A 23,796-nucleotide genomic window follows, 5' to 3' on the forward strand; every position below is an offset into this window, starting at 1 on the left:
AATTGCTGTGGTGAAGACACTGAAAGTATAACATGTGACGGTGGTTTGTGTTTCTGCAGGAGGTCAGAAAGCTGACCTCTATAATAACACTCACTTTTTAAGATGTATGTCTCTTAAAGTTATTATATATCTTGGAAATCTTAGAATCACGTAAGTAGATAACTTGTCTTGCAGTGCTGCATTGAGTAAAATGTAATAATGTGTTTATGATTTCTCTTCAGGAATTTTTCAAATAGAAACTAATTGCAGAGTTTCCAGTTGACCAGCATTCATCGGGTAAGGTTAACATTTTGAATTGTGAACACATGGTAAAGATAATTATTGGTAGCTTGGGGCAAATACTGAATACTTAATATGTAAAAAGAGATTGTTATTCCTTACAGACCTTTTGCATAAAATCCTTTTGATATAGTTAAACCAGTTAATAAACTAGAAAATTAAGTCTGTATAAGTTTTGGTAAAATGTCCTCTTCCTGTCCTTTGCTGGTCTTGTACGTTGCAGAGTATATGTGTATAAATGTAGGTTGATGTTATTTTTTTAAACCTTAGAGACCTGAGGAATATAATGTCTACGACAGACTTAGACTCCATGATTCCACATCTGTATTTTTTTGATTTTTGCTTAAGGTAGTGCTTTTTTATGCAGAGAATTGATTTGCCATGCTTTCATAAATAAACAATGGCCACCCTTTCCCAGATTACAAGTCTCATATCTGTTGCTTTCTACAAACATCATTTATCTTTTATGCTTGTGGAAGATTAATCTTAAATTAGCTCTGTGGCAGAACTTTTGACTTTGACATAATGAACAATTAATTTGTATATTATATTAAGTAGCATGACTCTCTAGTATTGTGAATATGACAATTGTGAATTGTGAATATGACAAATGTCTTGAAAAGTGTGTTGCTCAGGTCTGACCATATGTAATCCAGGTGAAGCAGTGGTGAGGACATTGGGTCTGTCCTCTGAGTATTGTGAACAACCTTCTTTTATAGATGAAAGTATAGGTCCTTTGACTTCTTGAGTATACTCACATATCCCTGCTGATTCATTGAGTTGACTTTGAATTTTTAAAAGCTAGTATCAAGGATGCCTGGGTAGTGCAGTCAGTGAAGTGCCCAGCTCTTGCCTTTGGCTCAGGTTGTGATCTCAGGGTTATGAGATCGAGCCCCACGTGGGCCTATGCGCCCCACGTGGGCCTATGCGCCCCACATTGACCTCTGTGCAGAGTCTGCTTAAGTTTCTCTCTCTTTCCATCTCCCCTCCTCTCAAAAAATATCTTAAAAAAAAAAAAAAAAACAGCTTATATCAGGTCAGCTGCTTCTCTACTTATGGCTCTTCAGTGGCTTTTCCATTCCACCTGGACTATTTATTATCCAAACTGTATGTTGGCTGCAGACCCTCCCATTTAGTTCCTAACATCCCAGTTGAGAGGCCTCCCTTCTGATCTGCACCCATTCTAAGCTTCTTGCTCCTTCTACTCAGAATGAGCTTCCCCAATATCTGCATGGCTGGCTCTCTTCAGATCTAAAGAGGCCTTCCCTGACTGTCCAATCTAAAGGAGCCCTATATTCTTCATGGCACTTCTGAATTTATCATGTTTACATATTTGGTTGTCTCTCTTTCCTTCTTCCTCAGTAAGATCCCGGAAAGCAGGGGTCTTTCTGTCTTGCACGTCTATATTTCCTGAATGCTTCAACCTCCACCAGGCATGAGTGTGTATCCTACAAACTAAAATCCTGACCTCTCTTTGAGAAGTGCTACTGTTCAGGGATGTCCCACCCATTCTCTTGGGGGTATTTTCTTTGTATAGAATCAAATGCAGTACTTAGGAGGTTTACCCATCATGCCACCCATTTGGCCTTGTGACAGCTTGGCATGGTGGTGCTTCCAACTATGCACGCCTTCTCATGGGATTCTAAATCCCATGAAAGTAGAAACAAGGTCTCATATTGCCTTAGGACACCTCTGGAGTCCTAGCTCCCTAATTGAGTGCATTTAAATATTAACTTTAGAGAAAGGGTTAAGATGAGTGGCTTAACCATATTCTTAGTATTTCTTGAGTATACTGGTTTTTCCCAGAGCTTTTAAAAAATCTCATTTTGATTTATGGTTTAAAATTGTAAAATAAAAATATTCTGGACTACATTCATAAATTCATTAAGAAGGCCTATTAGTAATTAGGCTAGGTAGCCATTATCAATTCTATCAATTCCCAGTTCTGTACAAATTAGGAAATTTGTTCATAATTCCAGTCCCTGGAGAAGTAACTTAAACATTTCTATGCTTTAGTTTTCTTACTTGTAGAGCTACAGTCTAATCTCCATGGTTTCTTCCTGGGTTAGCTAGCCCATATGATTCTGCTCTTGTGAAAGGTAGGTCACCTATGGGAGGAGTAGGAGAAGCAAATGATGATCTCTGCTATCAGCCAGACATTCAAAAGGAAAGCATGTAGATTCACAAGAGACTACACAAGAACTGAGTCTGGATCTACTTGATGGCTTGCTTATTGTGGGTGGTGGGAGAGGGAGTCAAGAAAACATTTTTATAAACAATGAAGATGGTGGAGAAGGGTCTGAGGTTGCCTTCTGCTTACATATTCTAAGAATCATATAACCACTGGTGGCTTATGTGCCAGTGTTAATATTATAATGTGACTGCAACTTCTTTCATTTTAAATGCATTCTAGATAATTCGGTAGCTTACTGACCGCATCAAAGAACTGAGAAGCCTTTTCCTAAAAAAGACAACTACCATCTACATTAAATAAACCATGTGTTCCCTAACTGTCAGAAACAAGGAAAAGTAAAGCAATTTTTTTTAAGTTCAGAACAACTCAGATTTAATTGGAATTTCTAGAGTTATTCCTGTGGTATTAATTGTTATACTCAGTAACTGTCTTCTGGGGCTTCAGATGATTAATTTTCCTAATATTTAGAATATTATTTATGATTGTTTGGAAAGCCATTACCACTGTACAGCTTTGGATAAGAAACTGCTAAATGGTAGTTACACATCACTTCTCTCCTTTGGTTTCTCAGTGATATTGACCATGATGTCATACTCTTTCCTTGAAACTGATTTCCATTCCAGAAACACCGTGCTTCTTCTTTATCTCACTGAGCCTGCTTCTCGCTCCCCCTTTGCTCTTCCTGGTCTAAGAATCCTTCTTCATGTGATATATTATTCAGGGGAGAGATTCTGTTCTTCACTCACTCAGTTCTCTCTCTCAAAGAATGAATTCATTTCTCTGGCATTATCTACTACTTAAATGTTCTTGAGTTCCTATTGTGAATTAAAGATGGTGGTAAACACTTTGTGATTTTTCCAGCTGGAGTCTGTTTCCCTTCCCTTTAAAAATCTAGACCAGCTCAGTTACCTTTTTTGAACCCTCCAACCTGGCCGAAGTGGTGCGGAGTAATTTCTAAGGCTGGACTTTAAAGAGATTTGCAGCTTCTGCTCTTGGGGGCTTGTATCGTTCCTTTGAACTTAGCCACCTTGCCATGGGAAAGCCTAACCAGCCGTGTACGTGGAGAAGTGGCAGGGCCCCTGGTCATTAGCCAAACTGAGCGGCAAGACCAGCAGACAGCCCGAATGCCAGTCCTGTGATTGGCATTTTAGACCTTCCAGCCATCCCAACATTCCAGCCAACACCATGTGGAACAGAAGATCTGTCCCATCATCCCACAGAATCATGAGAAGTGACAAATTGTTGTTTTACCCACTCAGTTTTGGGATGGTTTTTTGCATAGCAATAGAGATCTAAAGCAAAAAAAATTGGTACCCAGAAGTGAGGTCCTGCCCTAATGAAGTATCTGGAATTGGCTTTGAGACCGGGGCACAGTGAAGGTCTGGAGGGAAGCGAGACAACTATTAATGATGGCTGAAGGACAGTGAGGAAATTGCTATTGGGGGGTATAAAACGGTACCCTTGTTGCAAACTGACAGAAAAATTGACAAGACTGACACCTCCAGTAACATGGAAGATGGAAAATGAACCTAATGGATTTGTGTATCTAGCTTAGGCGATTTTCCAGCAGAAAATCAGAATATCCAACCTCGGTGGTTCAGTGGGTTAAGTGTCCCACTCTTTAGCTCAGCAATTGATCTCAGGGTCATGAGTTCAAGCCCTGTGTTGAATTAAAAAATTTATTCAAACATAAAAAAAAATATTCGAAGTGCCAATTGACTTTTTTTCACCACAACCAAAGAAAGAAGAGATTGTTCTGATTTTAAGCAGACTTTGGATATAGTTCCCATCCAGAATTGTCTAGGGTTGTAGATAAAACTGTTCTTCATTCCCAGGTTTTGCACCCAGCAAAAGGTACTCAAAGTAGAGATCAGATCCAGAGCACTGCTGCCAGGAAAACGTGATCTCAAGGTACAAACAAAACCCAGGGCCTCACAGTAAGACCCTGTATTATGACTTCAAAGGATGAAAGGCCATGCCTTCTGGATCTTCTCTGCTAGATAACAGGACTTCTACATTCCTTAAGAATGCTGTCCCACAGCCTCCTCGACCTAATTTAGCTGACAAGATCCTGGACTTCAAGCCTGAACTTGATGCCATAGTCAGATGAAATTTTTAGGCCTTGGAAGAAGGTGAGTGTTGCTTTGCATGTAGGAGGAAATGACTAGAAATCACAGGGAGAGCAGGGTGAGTTAACTCAGGCTGTGTATCTGTTACCAATCCTCCCACTGAGAAGTCACATTTCCCCTCCTCTGTCATCTGGAATCAGGGCTGGCTGTGTGACTCCTTTGACTGATAAAAAGTGGTGGACGTGATACCATGTAGCTTTGAGGGCTGGGCCATTAAAGAACTGCAGTTTTCCCTTTTGTGCTTGGAAAGCACCATCTTCGAACCCCACCATGCTATGTCAGGACCCTCGAAGAGCCATGAGAAGTCGCACTGGAAGGCCAGCCAGCAGCCAGCTCCAACCACCAGCCTGATGAGTGAGGGCATTCTGGACCTTCTGGCCATTCTTGTGCCAGCCGATCCCATGAAGTAAAAGAACCACCCCAGAATCATGAGAAATAGAACCCTATTGTTTTTTTCAGCCATTAATATTTAGAATATGCAGAATAGTTAGCCCAAATCCTTCCCGTCTACATGTGGCTGAGCACTGGCCTCTCCCAGGGAAGGTCCTAGGACCTTAGCTACACCCTGCCTAACACCTGACTATATTACTTTCTGCTCTCTGATATGCTCCATTAATTACTGTACAAATATTTGTTGTACACCATGTGCTAGGAACTGTGGAAGATACTATATAATACCATAGACTCAAAATCTGAATCCTTTTGACTCCTGCTTCTCCATGGACCCCTTTATCTGCTGTTGCTAAGTCATGTTGGATTTTCATTTACAGTGACTCTTTCGTTCATTGCTTTCTTTTCAAACGTGTTGCAAAATTCTCCCTCATTATTTCAGCCCACACGATTGAAATAGCCTTTCAGCTGGGCTTCGTTGTCTGATTCCTCCTCAAGTTCACCCTACAAATCTCTACAGCTCAGGGACTCCCTGTTCTCATGCCTCACACACCTGGGTCTCGGGTCTCTGAATGGCTCATGGAGCGGGCTGGTCGCTGTTACTGGTAATCTGTGGAGCGGGATGGCACTCTAGACATCTACTGAAACTTCCAGGAAGATTTAAAAGGCTGGCACTTTCCCCAGATATTTAATTGCCGATCTGTCTTGTGAGCTTTCTCTTCCTGCGGAGATGTGGAGAAAACAAACAAACCAAAAAGTACTGGTCTCAGCTAGACCAGTTGAATTGCTTGATCCATCATAGGAATAGGGCCTGGATTTGAGGGTTTGGGGGTTTTTTGTTGTTTTTTTTTAAAGCACTCCAGGTTGTTCTAATGGGAAGCCAAAATTGAGAACCACTGTCTTAGATTCTCAAAAAAATGGTCTCTGCACCAACAGCATCAACATTAACTAGAAGTTTTTTAGAAGTGCTCATTTTGGAGGCCTTCTTCAAACCTAATGAATCAGAAACTCTGAGGTGTATTTTTTTTAGATTTTGTTTATTTGTCAGAGGGAGAGAGAGCACAAGCAGGGGGAGCTGCAGGCGGAGAGAGGGGAAGAAGCAGGCTCCCTGCTGAGCAGGGAACCCAATGCCGAACTCATCCCAGGACCCTTCGATCATGACCCAAGCCGAAGGCAGGTGCTTAACCAACTGAGCCACCCAGGCACCCCTAGAACTTTGTGTTTCAATAAGCTCTCCAATGATTTTTATGAATATTAATGTTAGAGAAACACTTCACTATATAAATCTTAGGTCCCTTCCAGGAAGTCTCAAAACTACAACTAAATGTGGGAAGAGCGTTTATTATTTGAAAGTTGCTCTATTGACAGGATCTGAAACAATTGGTAAAGGACATAAACTTGTTACCAAGTGTCTTGCTAGTGATCTCTTAAGTTCTTGAGAAATGCTGAATGATTATCACCACATCTCTGAAAGATGCCTCAAGGGGTTATTGGATTTAATCTGAAGAAAAGGAGCAGGTTAATCAAGGATACTGATGCACAATTTCCCAGAGAGAGAACTCAGAGAGGTGAATTGAAACTTCAGTTGGATGTATGTTAGACCCAAGAAACATCTTTTGATGAGAAGTGGTACTAAACATTTTGAAGGGATATAAGGCAATTTCTAAGTCAATTTGCTGTGAGAGCATAGAGAATCCCCGTTTTGAATTGTTTGGTTATATCCCTGCCTGGGGTCAGAGACAGAGATCTTTGAAGTAGTGTCCAGTTTTCTGCATAGAATGACTCTAAATACCATCTGATCATCATTTGTTTATTTTTTCACTAGTTATTTTGGAAATGCTTTCAAAGTAAAATAGGGACTAGTGGGAAGTAAAGATGCCTAACTTGAGTGTTCTTGTTTCAATCCTAAAGGCTTTGGGGTGAGATTGTCAAAGAATTCATGTGCTTTGAAAAGCTTTTATGATTTTTGAATGAGGTTTAAAAGCTAAAGGAATGGGATTAGGCCACAAAATCCTTTACTCTTAACATGGTTTCTTTGAACTGATTTAGTGCATTTGTATATTAGGAATAGAGATCTGATTTAGATTGAATCCTCATTGTTTACAAAAATACGGTCTGGAAAAAATTTCCTAGAACACAGACAGTTAAATTTTGTAGTGACAAAGGCTATGCTCTAGCCTTTGAGATAAACACTTTAATTAGAAAAATTAACATCATGTAATATATAAGAGTGCTTGAGTTTTTCATACATCATGAAACCTGGATGCTATGTATTTATTTATTTATATGCGAAGTCTTAGTTCAGTGGAAAACGTTTGGTAGAAAAAGTTTAGCTGGGGAAAGTTGATTCTATAGTATATTACAGTGGACATGGTAGAAAACTGTGTATTTCCATCCTTTTTTTTTTTTTTTTTTTTTTCAAAAGATTAAAATGGAACCCAGTTACAGTGCAGTTGTTGGGGTGAGTTAATGTCTTTGTCTGTCCAGGCTGCTTTAACAAGCTAGCACAGACTGGGTGACTTAACTAGCAGACATTTATTTCTCACAGTGCCTGGAGGCTGGGAAGTTCAAGATCAAGATTTCAACACACGTATTTTAGGGGGACAAAATATTTAGTCTGTTGCAGTTGGGGAAAAGAGAGAAATATTCAGCTTTTTCTTTAGCCTTTGAAAGAACAGAGTGGCATAGTTAATTGGATTTAATGAGACAGCGTGGTCTGCTGTGGACAAGGTTTGAGATTTGAGTCTGGGGACCTAGGTTCTAACTGGAATTATTTCTTGACAGTTTTGTCACCTTGGGCAGGATGGCTCCTTTGGGCCTCCTGTATTTTCCATGTTTTAAAAATGTGAAGAAGAAGAATACTTCTTTAGTGGTTTATTTTCTGAAACCAATTAATACAAATGAAAGTGCTTTGAAAGTAGGAAAACAGGTATCAGCTTATAAATTGTACCTTTTTATTTGCTCTCTTATTACAAGGAATTCCTCGATGGAAATCTGAATTAGGTGATTAGGGGGAAAGCTTATAATTCTTAAAAAAGGTAAACAGGAAAAGTTATTTACAAATCACTTTCAGTTAGTATTAATATGGTAAACCTATAGTTCTCTTAACAGATTAGTTATAATAGTTTCTCATATTATTATTTAAAAATGTATATTTTAAAAGATTACTATAGTTGGAGGTTTGTGACTCTCTTCTTTCATAGAAATACTGTGTTTAAAGTAGAAATGTGCTTGCAAATTTTAAAAGAAAATTTATTGTACAAGAAGTATCGGGATGGCTGGGTAGCATTCTGGAGTTACACAATAAATTCTTTCCTGGTACATTATAGATGCAAAGCAATGGAAGAATATGTAAAATGTTTCACACCTCAAACATCTTTATCGTATCTCCTGCACATAAATGCAGTTGTGTATCATGTTGGAAGCCTTCTAAAAATGAATTGTGAATGAGAAACTCATACTCTAGTGGTACTATGTAAGTATGAATTAGTACACAGCTGGATTATCATACACACTAACTGTGCCTTCCTGCCTACAAAATAATTTGATACTGGATTGTAGTTATCAAGCAGGCTTTATTGCACATGGATTGGTAAATCCAAAGTAAATTTCAGACATGCCCAGCTTTTTGATCTTTGAAAATGACAAGGTCACAAGAGAATTACTAAAAATATCTTAAATACAATTTGTGGTTGATACACTGAGCTGTATTTCAAGTACTTAATAAACCAAAAAAGGATCATATCACTAGGGCAAATATATAAACATTCCTAGCAACTTTTCAGAGGTTCATAGGCACTAACAATATAATTCCATAGCAACTTAAAAATTTTATGTTTTAGAATGGCCCCATATTTCAAACTGATATATATATATATATATATATGCAGTTTAAATTACTACAAATGATTATTTGAAATAGATGCTTAGGATGGTATTTATTAACCTACAAGATTTAAAAAAAAAGCTAACACAAAGTACAGCTACATTTAATGATATCATAATTTCAGAGAATTTCAGCCATATTTCTGAGCTGTGTCTTCAAAAGTTATTAACTTGTGACAATTTCTAATGAAATCAGTAGGCTAAATTTGAAGAGCACTGAGCCTTCTTATTTGGAGAGATGTGTGGTTTCAAATTAGGATACCGAAATTACGTGATTTGACAGGCTATCTGATAAATGCAAATAAGACCAACTGTGTATGAGGACTGAGTGAGAGAAATTAACATATGTAGGCTGCTTGGAAAAGCTAAATGTTCATCTAAGTGTTGTAAATATGGCATTTTAAAATATATTAACATCTAAGTCTCTGTAGAAAGTTCTCTGTAATTTAAGGGAGTTTGGGGGCTGAGTATGATCTCATATATGGGTGGGGTCCTATATATATAGCTTTGCCGAAATGTCCTCCAGTGCCAAAAGTAAACTGATCTGTGAAAATCCATTTGCCATAACATGTCTTATGATGGAGTGGGTCTCTGAAGACAGTGTCTCCATTTTTGTTTGAAATACCGCAGCTATTATATCTATGCTTTCTCATAGAATGAAGACAAACACAGAGATGGTGTGTCTAAGAAATTTCAAAAGGTGTCGACCTCCTGATTGAAGCGCAGTCAACTTATTGGACTCATCTTTTTCATCCAGTAAGTATAAATATTTAAAGTACATTGTTTTGGTCAATGTTGACTTGTGTTTTTCGTTGAATAAATATTCGCTCTCTGTCAAATACCCATATCATGGTTGGGGCCATTTGTGTTTACATTCTTCTGCAATTGCAGTCGTATGTCTTAACTGAATTTAACTCTCCGGACCTTTAAAAGGACAAATACAGCCGTAAACTGTGAGCTGGCAGAGCCCTTAGAGACGATCTGGTTCATTCTCTTTATCCATTAAAAGACTACTGTGAATCTGTGAATTTTTTTCTTACCAGATATGCTATTAGATCCAAATATTTCCTTTTATTTGTCTTCCTCTGTTCCATCTTATATGGTCTGGATTTTACTTATTTTTTAAACAGTTGATATAGCTAAGATTGAACATTACATAAATCATTGCTGTAAGGAGCACTATCTGAATACTTTTTAATATGAAAAAATGCAAAATCTGCCTCTTGTGTTTCTGAAGGCAAAAATAATTTAATAATAGAACATATCCTTAATCGTTTATCTTATTAGTACTTTGACATCAAAACAGTGCTTATGAGAGAGAGTCCCCATAGTAGCATGTTCTAACTGGGTTTTTCTTCCCCTTCCCTTTTTAAGCTGCTGCTGTTGTTTTGTCCTCTTTTAAATAGTCTGAGTTAGATGTGAACTTAAATTATAAATCAAGAGCTTGGGGGAAGAGGAGATCATGCATTAACTCACAGTTTGTTTCTAATGTAGCACTGGTATATCCCTCTAATCCTAAGGGATACTTACATAAAGTGATGCTTGCTCAGAAGAATTTCCACAGAATGGTTTAAACATAGCTCTTAAGCCATAACTGATGCTCCAGACATGGGGTAGGATGTGGAAAAGAGCTTGTTCAGACCCTTTGGAAGGTGTGAAATGTGGCTGTAAGAAATAAATAGCATAAGAATAAGTTTTCCTAATGTTGTTTGAAGAAAACATGGCTTCTGGTTTTTATTTTATTTTAGATTTATTTATTTATTTATTTATTTATTTATTTATTTATTTGACAGACATCACAAGTAGGCAGAGAGGCAGGCGGGGGAGGGAAGCAGGCTCCCCGCCGAGCAGAGAGCCCAATGTGGGGCTTGATCCCAGGACCCTGAGATCATGACCTGAGCCGAAGGCAGAGGCTTAGTCCACTGAGCCACCCAGGTGTCCCAGCTTCTGGTTTTTAATGACTCAGCAGAGAGTCAAGATCCAGGAGGAGACTAGTAGTTGCTTCACAGTCTGCCCCAAATGCCTTTATAGATCCAGTCTGGTAACCACCAAATGGTCTCTCATCTGAAGATGAGTGCACAGCTGGGATGGCACAAGTTTTCAAATGAAACCAGAAGACGTTTGCATCCTCTGATCAGCCCTGCCTCCCAGGTTTTGTCCCTGAGCTAAATCCTACCTGGCTAGGACAAGCCATAGAGTTTTGGATCCTTACTTCAGTGGCTTTTCTTTTCTTTTACTCTTCCAGTTCCTGGACTCCTACAAGGGAAAGTCATGATTACACTAACAGAGCTGAAATGTTTAGCAGATGCCCAGTCATCCTATCACATCTTAAAACCATGGTGGGACGTCTTCTGGTATTACATCACCCTGATCATGCTGCTGGTGGCCGTGCTGGCCGGAGCTCTCCAGCTCACACAGAGCAGGGTTCTGTGCTGTCTTCCATGTAAGGTGGAATTTGACAATCACTGTGCCGTGCCTTGGGACCTCCTGAAAGCCAGCGCCAACACGTCCTCCTCTAATCCCGGGACCCCACTTCCACTCCCCCTCAGAATCCAGAATGACCTCCACCGACAGCAGTACTCCTACATCGATGCCGTCTGTTACGAGAAGCAGCTACACTGGTTCGCCAAGTTCTTCCCCTACCTGGTGCTCCTGCACACACTCATCTTTGCAGCCTGCAGCAACTTCTGGCTTCACTACCCCAGTACCAGTTCCAGGCTTGAGCATTTCGTGGCCATCCTCCACAAGTGCTTCGATTCTCCATGGACCACCCGTGCCCTGTCCGAAACGGTGGCCGAGCAGTCCGTGAGGCCCCTGACCCTCTCCAAGTCCAAGGTCCTGCTTTCGTCCTCAGGGTGTTCAGCCGACGTTGATTCCAGCAAGCAGTCATTGCCCTACCCACAGCCTGGCTTGGAGTCAGCCGGCATCGAAAGCCCCACTTCCAGCGTCCTGGACAAGAAGGAGGGCGAACAGGCCAAAGCCATCTTTGAAAAAGTGAAAAGGTTCCGCATGCACGTGGAGCAGAAAGACATCATTTACAGAGTGTATCTGAAGCAGATCATCGTGAAGGTCATTCTGTTTGTCCTCATCATAACCTACGTTCCGTATTTTCTAACCTACATCACACTTGAAATTGACTGTTCCGTCGATGTGCAAGCTTTCACGGGCTATAAGCGCTACCAGTGTGTCTACTCCTTGGCAGAAATATTTAAGGTCTTGGCTTCGTTTTATGTGATTTTAGTTATACTTTATGGTCTCACCTCCTCCTACAGCTTATGGTGGATGCTGAGGAGTTCTCTGAAGCAATATTCCTTCGAGGCGTTGAGAGAAAAGAGCAACTACAGCGATATCCCTGATGTCAAGAATGACTTCGCCTTCATCCTCCATCTGGCTGATCAATATGATCCCCTCTATTCCAAACGCTTCTCCATATTCCTGTCGGAGGTCAGTGAGAACAAACTGAAACAGATCAACCTCAATAACGAATGGACGGTTGAGAAACTAAAGAGTAAGCTTGTGAAAAACTCCCAGGACAAGGTAGAACTGCATCTTTTTATGCTAAATGGTCTTCCAGACAATGTGTTTGAGCTGACAGAAATCGAAGTGCTCAGCCTGGAACTCATCCCCGAAGTCAAGCTGCCCTCCGCCATCTCACAGCTGGTCAACCTCAAGGAGCTTCATGTGTACCATTCGTCCCTCCTGGTGGACCACCCGGCGTTGGGCTTCCTGGAGGAGAACTTAAAAATCCTCCGCCTGAAATTTACCGAAATGGGGAAGATCCCACGCTGGGTATTTCACCTGAAGAATCTTAAGGAACTTTATCTGTCGGGCTGTGTTCTTCCTGAGCAGTTGAGTACCATGCAGCTGGAAGGCTTTCAAGACTTAAAAAACCTGAGGACCCTCTACTTGAAGAGCAGCCTGTCCCGGATCCCACAAGTCATTACAGACCTCCTGCCTTCACTGCAGAAGTTGTCCCTCGATAATGAGGGAAGCAAACTGGTGGTGTTGAACAACTTGAAAAAGATGGTCAATCTGAAAAGCCTGGAGCTGATCAGCTGTGACCTGGAACGCATCCCACACTCCATTTTCAGCCTGAACAACCTGCATGAGTTAGATCTAAAAGAAAATAACCTTAAAACGGTGGAAGAGATCATTAGCTTTCAGCATCTCCAGAATCTTTCCTGCCTAAAGTTGTGGCACAATAACATTGCTTATATCCCTGCCCAGATCGGGGCGCTATCTAATCTAGAGCAGCTCTCTTTGAACCACAATAATATCGAGAATCTGCCCCTGCAGCTTTTCCTATGCACCAAACTACATTATTTAGATCTAAGCTATAACCACCTGACCTTCATTCCAGAAGAAATCCAGTATCTGAGTAATTTGCAGTACTTTGCTGTGACCAACAACAATGTAAGTAAATGCACTCTTCCCTTTATTTAGCCAGTCTTTTGAGCCTCTGCTGTTGCAGTGTATAATGTGGGTAAAGAAAATGGACCTTCAGTCCTACAAAGCATCCTCTGAGCCTGCTCCAACTACCACTTACCAGATGCATGCCCATGAGTAAATTACCAAAGCACTGAGCATCAGTTTTTGACCTAACTTACTTGTCATGGAGATTTTATGAGAAAAATACATATAAGCACTGGGCATCGTTCCTGGCACATAGTAATTGCTCAACAAATGTTCCCTTTCCCCATTTTTTACAGAAACATCACAGTTGAAGTATTTTAAACTAATTAGATATAACAGAGCTTACTTTTCATCTTGGAAAGATCTTAAGTAGTTAGAAAGCTTCATAAAAGTTTTTAGCTTTCCAGATCTGTCATAGGAAAAGAACTTTTTGTTAAAAATACTGGGATCATGAATTATTCATAAATCTTTTTTGTGATGCAGTAAAAAAAGGCTTGAAATCTACATGCATGTCTAGAAAGACAATTCAAAATGAAAGGCCTGGTTCTATAATGCAACACTAGGGCTTCTTAGAAGCTTTTTCCAGCCTCCATACTTTAAAAATGAACCATAATTTGCAACAGTAAAGCCAAGTTAAGGAAAACTTGACTTCACTGAAACAAGAAAAAAAAATAAATGAGTAGTTTCCTAGGTTAAAATGTGAAGCAGGAGGGAAAAGGAAAAAAAAACCCATGTCCATATGAGAAGAAGGAAAAAAATCTTTCCAAAATCAGGTCTGCCATAAAATGAAATTTGATCTTCCTGTTGTAGAAAATGAGAGCTGTTTTCTTCTACCCCATCCACCAAAATGGAATATCTCCTAGACTTTTTATAATTCATATTTCATGCTAAATGTGACTATGAGCATGGTGTTGGCTAATAAACATATTAATCCCCAGACATTATTTTCAAAAACCATAGGTTGTTGGGAAAACACCAGAAAGTTGGGGGATGATAACAAAATTCCTGCTGATTTTCAGAGCCCTAAGACTTGACTCATATGTTAAAAGGCTAGAATCCATTCTAAGATAAATGAGAAATCTTCAGATCTTAAAGGATTATCAGACTGTAAGACTCCTTCAGGGTTGATCTAGATTAGCAGTGTTCATCAGAATTACCTGAAGGATTTGTTAAAACACCAATTGCTGGACACCACCAGAGTTTCTGATTCAGTAGATCTGGTGTAGGATCCAAGAGTTGACAGTTCTCACAAAATTCCAGGTCAAGCTGATTCTGCTGGTGTGGTGACCATACTTTGAAAACTATAGGTCTAGAGATTTATTATTAGCATTGTTTAATCATGTAGTTCATCAGTGTTAATATTTTGGTTATACTTGTCCCATTGTTAAATCAATAATAAAAGATACAACTAATTATTTTGAAAGGTATCAGTTCCACCAAGTTGTTGTGTGGTTATATCACCACATGAATTTTTGAAAACTGCAGCTAATTAAATTGTCAGTGGCCCATGATTTATTTAAATGTGTAAGCAGGTCAATGTGTTTTTCTGGTTTAATATAATAAGACCTTAAATCCATTGGTACTTTTGACACCAAGTCTATTGATATGACCACGTCTAAAAGAGAAACTAGGTGTATCAGACACATTTTATCTGGAGTAAGGAAAGATACTTGGCACATGTGGAAAGTCCTGTGCTGGGCGCCTGGGTGGCTCAGTTGTTAGGTGTCTGCCTTCAGCTCAGGTCATGATCTTGAGGTCTTGGAATTGAGTCTCTCATTGGGCTCCCTGCTCTGCAGGGATTCTACCTCTCTCTCCCTCCATTCCTCCCCTCCCCCCCCCCCCCCCGCTCATGCGCGCTCTCTCTCTCTCTCAAATAAATAAATAATCTTTTCAAAAAAATAAAGAAAGAAGGAAAGAAAAGTCCTATGCTGAAGGCAGTTATGGCCAAAATAGAATATCGTAGGCTTAGTTGTCTCAGAAGTCTAATAACCAGCAGTTGCTGAGCATCCCAGAGCCATAACAATGACCACGATATCTTTGAATGGGTGAGGAACACTCTCATCACAACTATGAAGAGACTTGTTTAATCAGGATATGGAGAAAGTAGAACTCATGCAGAAGTTACCAGCCAGAGAGATGAAAAGTTCTCCAATGGAACAGTTAACCTAAATGTAGGAAGTAGGGGAGGAAAGGGAAAAAGAATAGTCCATGGTAACGGTCTCTAAATATTTGGAAGACTTAAATAGAAATCTTCTTGCAAGTAACCATGAGTGTTAGAACCAGGACAAGTATTGGTAAGATTTCTCATATTCCCAAAAAGCTGTCCAAAAATTGAACCTTTGGGAAGGGGTAAATGATTTCTTATTAATTAAACTGTCCAGATATAGATTGTCAACTACTTGGTAAGAATGAATCAGGGATTCGTGTTTCAGTTTCAGGGTTCCTTCTAACTTTGAGATTCCTAAGATTCTATGAGGTAGACCAAAATATTTTTTAAAATTAGAAAATAAGGGGTGCCTGGGTGGCTCAGCTGTTAAGCATCTGCCTTTGGCTCAGGTCATGATCCCAGGATCCTGGGATCAAGACCCGCATCAGGATCCCTACTCGCTGGGAGGCCTGCTTCTCCTTCTCCTGTTCCCTCTGCTTGTGTTCCCTCTCTGGCTCTGTTTCTCTCTGTCAAATAAATAAAATCTTTAAAAAAAAATAAATGAATAAAATAAAATAAAATTAGAAAATAAAACATCAAATTGGATGCATAATTATATACTCAGAAATGTGAGTTGATTTGTCCATTTGGAATAAAAGTTGGTAAAGGTTCCTGAAAGCAGAGGTTTTAAAATACTCTTCTAGAGTTGGGCAATATACCAGGTTCATGGATGGAGGCAACAAATGCTCTCTGTGGTTAAGTAGAAAAGACATTTATTGAAAGGATGTTGTGTCTCTCATATTATCACTGAAAAGGCTGCAGAATCAAGCTTGGAAAACAGTCAAGCATAAAGTTAGTCAGATAACCAAAAGGTCAAAAGCCTAGCACAAAAACAAAATGGTGAGGGTACCCTGCCAGTGACCATCCCAGCACTGGCACAGTGCTGCCCCTGAGTATTGGATGCTGCTGCTACTACAGCTCTCGCTCTCCCACAAAAGTTCTTCATGGTTTCTGCTGCTTTGTGACACTAGCCCCGATGTAAAGTCCAAGTCTGAGCACCTGATGGGCAGAGCTTATGAACTACCACATCACACTCAAGCTGTAGAGGATCTAGAAACACTGGAATCTGGTGTTGTCAGTTCCTCCAGTGGGAATTGGACTCTGCTTCCCACCAAGATGAAGTAGGGAATTCTCCAGACATTGAAGATGCTGGGCATCCCCCAAATGACAGAGAGGGCACTCTAGAGTTTCTTCTACAAGATAGTAATAGGTGTTATCACACAAAACAGTAAACATTTCTTTTTATCATATTTTTTGCTGTAGGATTCCTCAGAGCTTTTTGTAGTTGAATATGCTTTGTGCTTCTCCAGGAGGGAGGTATGATACTCAATGTTTACCGAATATATTTGAGCAAGATGTTCTTTTTTTTTTTTTTTTTTAATTTTATTTTTAAGTAATCTTTATACCCAATGTGGGGCTCGAACTTACAACCCCAAGATCGGGAGTTATATGCTCTACTGATTGAGCCAGCCGGGTGCCCAAGATGCTTTTTTTTAATAGTAACTCTAGTGAGGAGTGTTCCTAAGAACACTGGGGGTTGGGGAAATGTAAAAGGATAAAGGTCATGGGCAGAGGCATGTCCAGATATAATAAGAGATGAGAGCATTTAGAAGGTGGGTCAGAATGGAGAATGCCTTGAAGTCTGGAGTCAAGTTCAGGTTTAAGTTCACTGGACAGTAGGTAGGGTCAAACTTGAGCTTGAAAGTGATATTTAGCATGAACCAACACCTTCAAAGGAGGCTCTGATTGTAACCCATTTAGAAGTGTTGGGAGAGTATAATCAAGAAATAAAACCCCTTGAAAAAGTTTAAATCAGTTATGATTCAGAAGTAGGAATATAAAATAAAAAGAAAAAATGAAGATTTATATTTGAAAGGAACACCACGGGCCATCAAGTCAGCAAACTGCCAGCCTGGGACCAAAACCTACCCACAGCCTGAGCTAAGAATGCTCTTTAAATTTGTAGATAACCCCAACCTAAGAATGGTTTTTAAAATTTTTTAATGGTCAGGGAAAATTTTTTTTAAAATAACATTTTGTTTCACATGAAAATTATATGAAATTCAAATCTCAGTAGCCATGAAGAAATTCCATTGTTCTCATTCGTGGGCCTATATTATAAAAAAAATTATCCTTGACTGTTATTCTATTTTGAATTTCCTCATTTAAAAGTGTATGGATTTTTTTCTCTCTTGTTATGTAAGTACCTACATAATATTTTCAGTTTTACTTCTTCACACACAAGGCCTAAAATATTTACTATCCTATGCATTTAGAGAAAAACGTCTCCAACCTCTGGTCTCGTTACTGCCCTCATTTTACGGAGACTGAAGCTGATGCTCAGAGCCATTTGCCTGAAGTCTGAAGCTTCCTAGTGATGGATCTGGGATGGAACCCAAGAGCTCTAGCTTCCTCTCCAGCCCTCCCTCTACTGCATCTCAGATGCATCCAACAAATGCTATTACACGGGATGCAGTGGTGTGTGTGTGGATGGACGTGGGAGGTGGGAGAGGGGGAGGCAGCGTCTCTTTGCCAGTGCCAAAGCATAATTGGATTATGATGGTATTAAATGTGATGGAGAAGCATAGGAAAGGGGGAGGACTTAATAGTTGCGCTCAAATTTTAAAAACCACTCTAGTTTACACCTAGGTCTTCCAACTTCTACATTGGTGCATTTTTTTTTTAATTTTATTATTTATTTGACAGACAGAGAGCACAAGTAGGCAGAGAGGCAGGCTGGGGGTGGGGGGCGGGAAGCAGGCTCCCCACTGAGCAGAGAGCCTGATGTGGGGCTCGATCCCAGGACCCTGGGATCATGACCTGAGCCGAAGGCAGAGGTTTAACCCACTGAGCCACCCAGGTGCCCCTGCATTTGTGCATTTAAATCCATTTCTTTTATTAACTCCAAGGCTTGTAGCTGGAGGTAGAAATTACTTCTGAGCATCATTTATGTGGCGGAGCTTGGGTTTGACATCACTCCTTAGGAATGAAAATATTCATTTTTATTTCCTGAAATGATTGGATTTTATGGATTTAGTTAGCATGTTCTGAGCTGATGTGTTCGACAGCCAGGAGAAAAGGGGAAATCTGATACTGAGACAGAGTCTAAAGTAAGTCGAATCCTCTGGAAACAGGGGAGTATTTAATTATCAAATGCCAGCAATAGCTACAGGAAGGGGACCATCCTTCCTTGGATGTCCCAGGGGCTCTACTACATTTTGTTTGAGAAACGTTGTTGCCAGAGAATTCTAGGATATAGCATTAGTTTCTCTCCTTTTCTCAGTTTATTTAATAGCTTGTTGCATGTATAGTTTATAGTTCATTCTGTAAAAACCATCCTGCATATGAAGTCTCTCATCTCCCTGATAGTCTGCAAACATTTCTTTTGATTTTTTAAAAGAAATCAGTAGCATGGGGTGATTTTTTCCTTTTCGGGTCGTATATTATATGGTTTAGGAAAGAGCATGTTAAATGAATTGAGAATAAATAAATGTTATCTAAAAATTTTTTTATAAAATGTATTGGCCCAGGCAAAACGTTTTTGATATTCTTAAAAGTTTCAGGACAAACTTTTTTTTTTTAATTCATTTGCCAGAGAGGGAGTACAAACAGGGGGAGCAGCAGGGAGAAGGAGAAACAGACTCCCCACTGAGCAGGGAGCCCAGTGTCCTGAGCTGGAGGCAGAGGCTTAACCCACTGAGCCACCCAGTCATCCCCAGGGTAAACTATTTTTAAAGGTGTTCAATTTTTCAGAATAAAATTGCTGAAATGAAGGAAAGTTTTGCGTCTCTAACACAACTCCCCAGCCTCCTTTAACATAATTGGATTCAGGTAGGTGACGAAAGGTCTCACGCCTCAACTGGGTGCTGACCTGAGAGAAAGTCCCTGAGATGGACACTTGGCACTAAGGAAGGAGAACTGCTAACCTCAGCCCTTGCCTCTCTTTCATGACAGCAGCACAGCGGAGGGACCTCACCGGCTCACTCCCACTGCCTTGTGAAATCCCTCGTCTGCCTTAGGGGGCTGAGAAGTTGCTAAAATCACAAATTCAGAAATTTGAAAGATGATTGATGAGAATTGGTAGTGCTGATAGCCAGACAGGAGCGTGACGGCAATGGCTTCAGGGTATTCTCCCAGTGGAGATGAGTCCCGTTAAGCAAGGTCCTTGCTGGGCATCCGGAAGCTAACTGAACTAGGGAGATGGAGGGGTCCCTGAGACAGTCTCTAATACAGCCCCTCCTTCCCAGCACCCACGACAGATTAATTTAATTCATGTAACTGTGTAGTATTTCTCACCCAGGAAACCAGAGCTTCTCAAATGGGGACACTTTTGCCACCCCCAGATGACATTTGTCTGGCGACATTTTTGGTGATCACCACTGAGGAGGCATCTAGGACGCAGAGGCCAGGGACACTGCTAAATAGTATATAATCCACAGGGCACCCCCACAAAAGGAATTACCTCACCCAAAACGTCAACAGTGCCACAGTTGAGAAATCCTGCATTAGACCATGGTTCTCAAAGACCCATCTGTCTTGCTCAGCGCTTTATCCTCTGCACCTAACTGGGAGACTGGCACGGAGGCTCTCTGCCTGCATTTACTGAATACAGATGAGCCAAGCCTACCCTCTTTTTTCAGCTGGCTTGCCTAAGTCATCGCTTAGACGCTGATAGGCACTCTCAGGGTTGAGCTTGGGCTGCACAGGACAGATTGTTTACTCTACTTGTACGTCCCTGACCCTACTGAGCTGCAGGTGTCCGACTAGAAGATGTTGCAGTAGAAAGGGGTTCCATTTCTCCTGTCTCTTATCTCTCTGCCACATTTCTACATCAAAATCTACATATGTACAGTTTTACATCTGCATACTTGAGAAGAGAATGAAAGGGAAGGATGGATATTTTTCCTTTGCTTATTCCTAGTATTCTAGTGTGCAATGATGAGCTTTATTGAATGCCATACTCAGCAATGGGGATCATTCGATTTATTTCCAAAGATATCCAGGACTCGGTATATGTGTGGGTGATGGAGGAGAGGGGAATTTCCAATATAATGAGCATTTTTGAAGGCAGTCTGACCATTTTTTAGTTTGCATAGAGAATGTTTATCCTTTTGAGAAGATAGTTCTGGATGGCCCTGGAAATTCCAGCAGAGAGCTGGCTCAGTTCAGCTGTGTTAGCCCGTCAGAGGAGCGGGCTGAGCTCTCAAGTGCCCTTCTCATCCCTGTGTCTATCAAAGCCATGTCCTGAACCAAGGAAGGAGCCTGCACTATTTCATAGCTGCAAAGATGCCCCATCCAGAGATACATAAATATGTGGAGTGTTATAGATCAGGGTGTGTGCTGTCCAGCACTGCCTGGTGCAAACTCACCTTTCAGTGGCATGATGAGAGGGGGGGAATCCTTGCTGTCCACTCTTCTGTGGATGTCTTTTCCAATCAACTTTCACATATGGACTGTGGTTCCCTTAGAAATTCCCATGCAACCACCCACCACATGGGGGAGCAGCTCATTTGAGCAGTCCTAGGTGTTGACCTAATTTCAGGCTATTTATCATATTTTAAATTATTTCTCCATGTTATATGATTTAATTTAACTGCCAGAGGGCAGGAAGAAGGGTAAATACTCAGGAGTGTATATGTGGAGGGAAATGAAATGTGCATGTGTAGATGATCACGTCTTCTTGTCTGTGCTTCTGTCGACTTTTTTAACAGAAGGAAGTTTTCAATCTCTAGAAATAGCCTTGTGTCTGTACTCACAGTGTTTTTGAGGCTATTGCTCATTACATTACACAGTAATTCTTCATGAAGACTCTTGAGAACAAGTTATTTCTGATCCTCAGCCTCAAGAATAATTATGATTTTCCTAAAATACTGCTGTTGTTGTTTTTTATCTTGGGGACTGTGAGTAAGTGACTGATTAGGTTTTGTTTGGGAATTGCTTGTTAGAATGCTTAGAATCAAATCTTTTGCCCACCCACACGTACAGCAGGGGTTTAAAAGTTCATGGTAGCCTCAGTGCCAACTTCAAGTCAGGACATTCTTCTTTTTTCTTTATCTTTTCCATCTCCTTCATATTTACCATCACTGTTCTATGGAGTCCGGCAAATGTCCAGAAATGTTTTTGGGAAAAGGTAGGGGCATAAATAAGCAAATGCATTATCATAGACCATAGAAAACAAGTTTTACTGGCTTCTTTTTTTCCCTTTCCAGGTTGAGACGCTACCAAATGGACTGTTTCAGTGCAAAAAGCTGCAGTGTTTACTTTTGGGGAAAAATAGCCTGATGAGTTTGTCCCCTCACGTGGGTGAGCTGTCGAACCTGACTCATCTGGAGCTCATCGGTAATTACCTGGAAACACTTCCTCCTGAACTGGAAGGATGTCAGTCCCTAAAACGGAGCTGTCTGATTGTAGAGGAGAATTTGCTCAATACGCTTCCTTTCCCCGTAACAGAACGTTTGCAGACGTGCTTAGATAAATGCTGACCTAAGGAGAAAATAATGTTTAAAAGTTTGCCCCAGGGCTTTAAATGAGAACTAAGATTTTCTAAGTTATAAAGATGAAAAATGGGTAATAATTATGACTAACTATAACCAAATATCTTTAAAGCAACTCAGTGTCTAACTCTAAATTAAACAAGTAAAAAGTGTTAACACTGAACTTAAGTCTTGTGAATAACTGATCTTTAACTTAATAAGATGTGAGAAGTACACTTCAAGGGTGACATGGGGGACATGAAATTGTTGAATCTCTACGTTACAGTTTTTACCTTGAAGATTAGATACTCTTTCATCTCCTTCCCCTAGTCCTCATTACTTATTTGCACAATTGTTTTAACGGACTTCCTGCTTTGATATTTATCACCTAGACCATAAATTCATCAATATAGATGTCCTTGATGTATACTCAACACTGTCTTTGATTTATGTTCTGAAATATTTTTAGGCAGGGTGTACATTGTGCTTGGCCAAATTCCTTGTTGGCTTGATTTTATTTCCTGTCCAAGCTTGCTCGAGTCTTCCTTCATCTTGTTTTATCTTAACAATGGTGAATCTTAAAAAAGAAAGCCCTGGGTGAGCCCTGAGAAAGTGCCTGTCTTTGGAAAAAAGAACAGGGTACTGAGGACCCGTCACCCTTGGGGCATCCTGAAAATTACTCTATTAACTAAAATGTCTTCTTTTGTATCATCAAAGCCTTTCTTATTTGCTAGTCATTTTTATAGTAAATGTAAAACCTGTAACTGTTTTCTATGGTATAATCTTGGATTCAAAGTCTGTGAGAATAATTTTTGTAAGGTACAGAGAACACATGCATTTCTTTAAGAATTTACTATTAATATACTTGGTTTGGGCTGCTTACAAGTCTCCTGTTTGTGTGCACCCTGCTCCAGAATGTTTTTGTACTCTGCAACTAATTACTTTTGGATAACACAGGCCTGTGTTCATGCCCTAAAATATTTGGGGGGTATCCTCATAAGAGGATGGCCGCATCATCTACCTCTCTCTTCCCTAGTCTCTGTGCTGTTGTACGGGTACAATTCTTAGTTATTTCAAAAACTGTGATGGAGGGGAGAGGTACAGAATCAAATCTTTAAAACTGATTTCATAACACCCAGACAAATTAAGACTTCAAGCAAAATACTTCTCCATCTGCATGATCTCTAGATGTGTTTATCATGTAAAACACTCCGCCTCTATTCAGTATTTAAGAATTCTCAAAGCTCACAAAGCAGTAGATCCATTTAACTGAAATTCATCTCGTGCTTTTGTCTAACTTTTCTGGAATGCATTTTGCTCTTCCGTTTTTTTGTTTTTTTTTTAATAAAGAGCTTTGTGTGTAGTCTTTTATTATCATGCATATTGTAAAATGAATAAAGTCAACTGACTCATTTTTGGGAAATGTACATTTTTACCATGTGTTTCTCTAATGGGTCTGGGCATTATGATGCCCAGCTCATTTTGGATGTTAACTCTGAAGTAACCCATTAACTGCACCTAGACAAAACTGGAAAACACTATGGGTAAAGTACTGTAAACACAGAATTGTGATGTGTGGGATGTCGTTTCTTGCTTTGCCCCTTCCAGAAAGATAAAAGTGAGTCTTTAAATCACAGCAAAATGTCACTCCCCTCACCTGCCACACACCCCTGAACTCAAGCTCAGAAAGGAATTGCTTATGTCAAATGGAATTTGAATAAAATGAGCTATAAAATCCTAAGCACCAAAAGCTGCCTAAAACATTTATTTTTATTCTGAATGAGAAGGAACAGTGTAAAAATGTTAATTCATACCAACACTTGCCTT

The 23,796-nt window shown here is 40.1% G+C and overlaps 1 protein-coding gene across 2 annotated transcripts; it reads left to right on the forward strand.

The window, feature by feature from the left end:
- The first annotated feature begins 221 nt into the window (after window positions 1–221).
- Window positions 222–23,796, forward strand: LOC111143188 (leucine rich repeat containing 8 VRAC subunit B). 2 transcript variants are annotated; one of them, XM_022496717.1, is made up of 4 exons: window positions 222–276; window positions 9,533–9,633; window positions 11,123–13,290; window positions 21,706–23,796. In XM_022496717.1, the coding sequence occupies exons 3-4, from the start codon at window positions 11,149–11,151 to the stop codon at window positions 21,976–21,978; spliced, it is 2,415 nt and encodes an 804-aa protein (XP_022352425.1). In that variant the 5' UTR covers window positions 222–276; window positions 9,533–9,633; window positions 11,123–11,148; the 3' UTR covers window positions 21,979–23,796. The 2 variants fall into 2 exon arrangements, with proteins under 2 accessions (XP_022352425.1, XP_022352424.1); XM_022496716.1 differs by lacking the exon at window positions 222–276 and adding an exon at window positions 8,351–8,467 and having other exon boundaries at window positions 21,706–22,757.

The sequence above is a fragment of the Enhydra lutris genome, unplaced genomic scaffold (genome assembly GCF_002288905.1).
Source record: "Enhydra lutris kenyoni isolate GAN:26980312 unplaced genomic scaffold, ASM228890v2 scaffoldscaffold9, whole genome shotgun sequence".
In the NCBI taxonomy this organism is placed as follows: domain Eukaryota; kingdom Metazoa; phylum Chordata; class Mammalia; order Carnivora; family Mustelidae; genus Enhydra; species Enhydra lutris.

Coding starts and splice junctions, on each gene's coding strand:
- LOC111143188 (XM_022496717.1), top strand. CDS start 11,149: ATGATTACACTAACAGAGCTGAAATGTTTAGCAGATGCCCAGTCATCC. Junction 13,291..21,705: donor TTGCTGTGACCAACAACAAT/GTAAGTAAATGC, acceptor TTCCCTTTCCAG/GTTGAGACGCTACCAAATGG.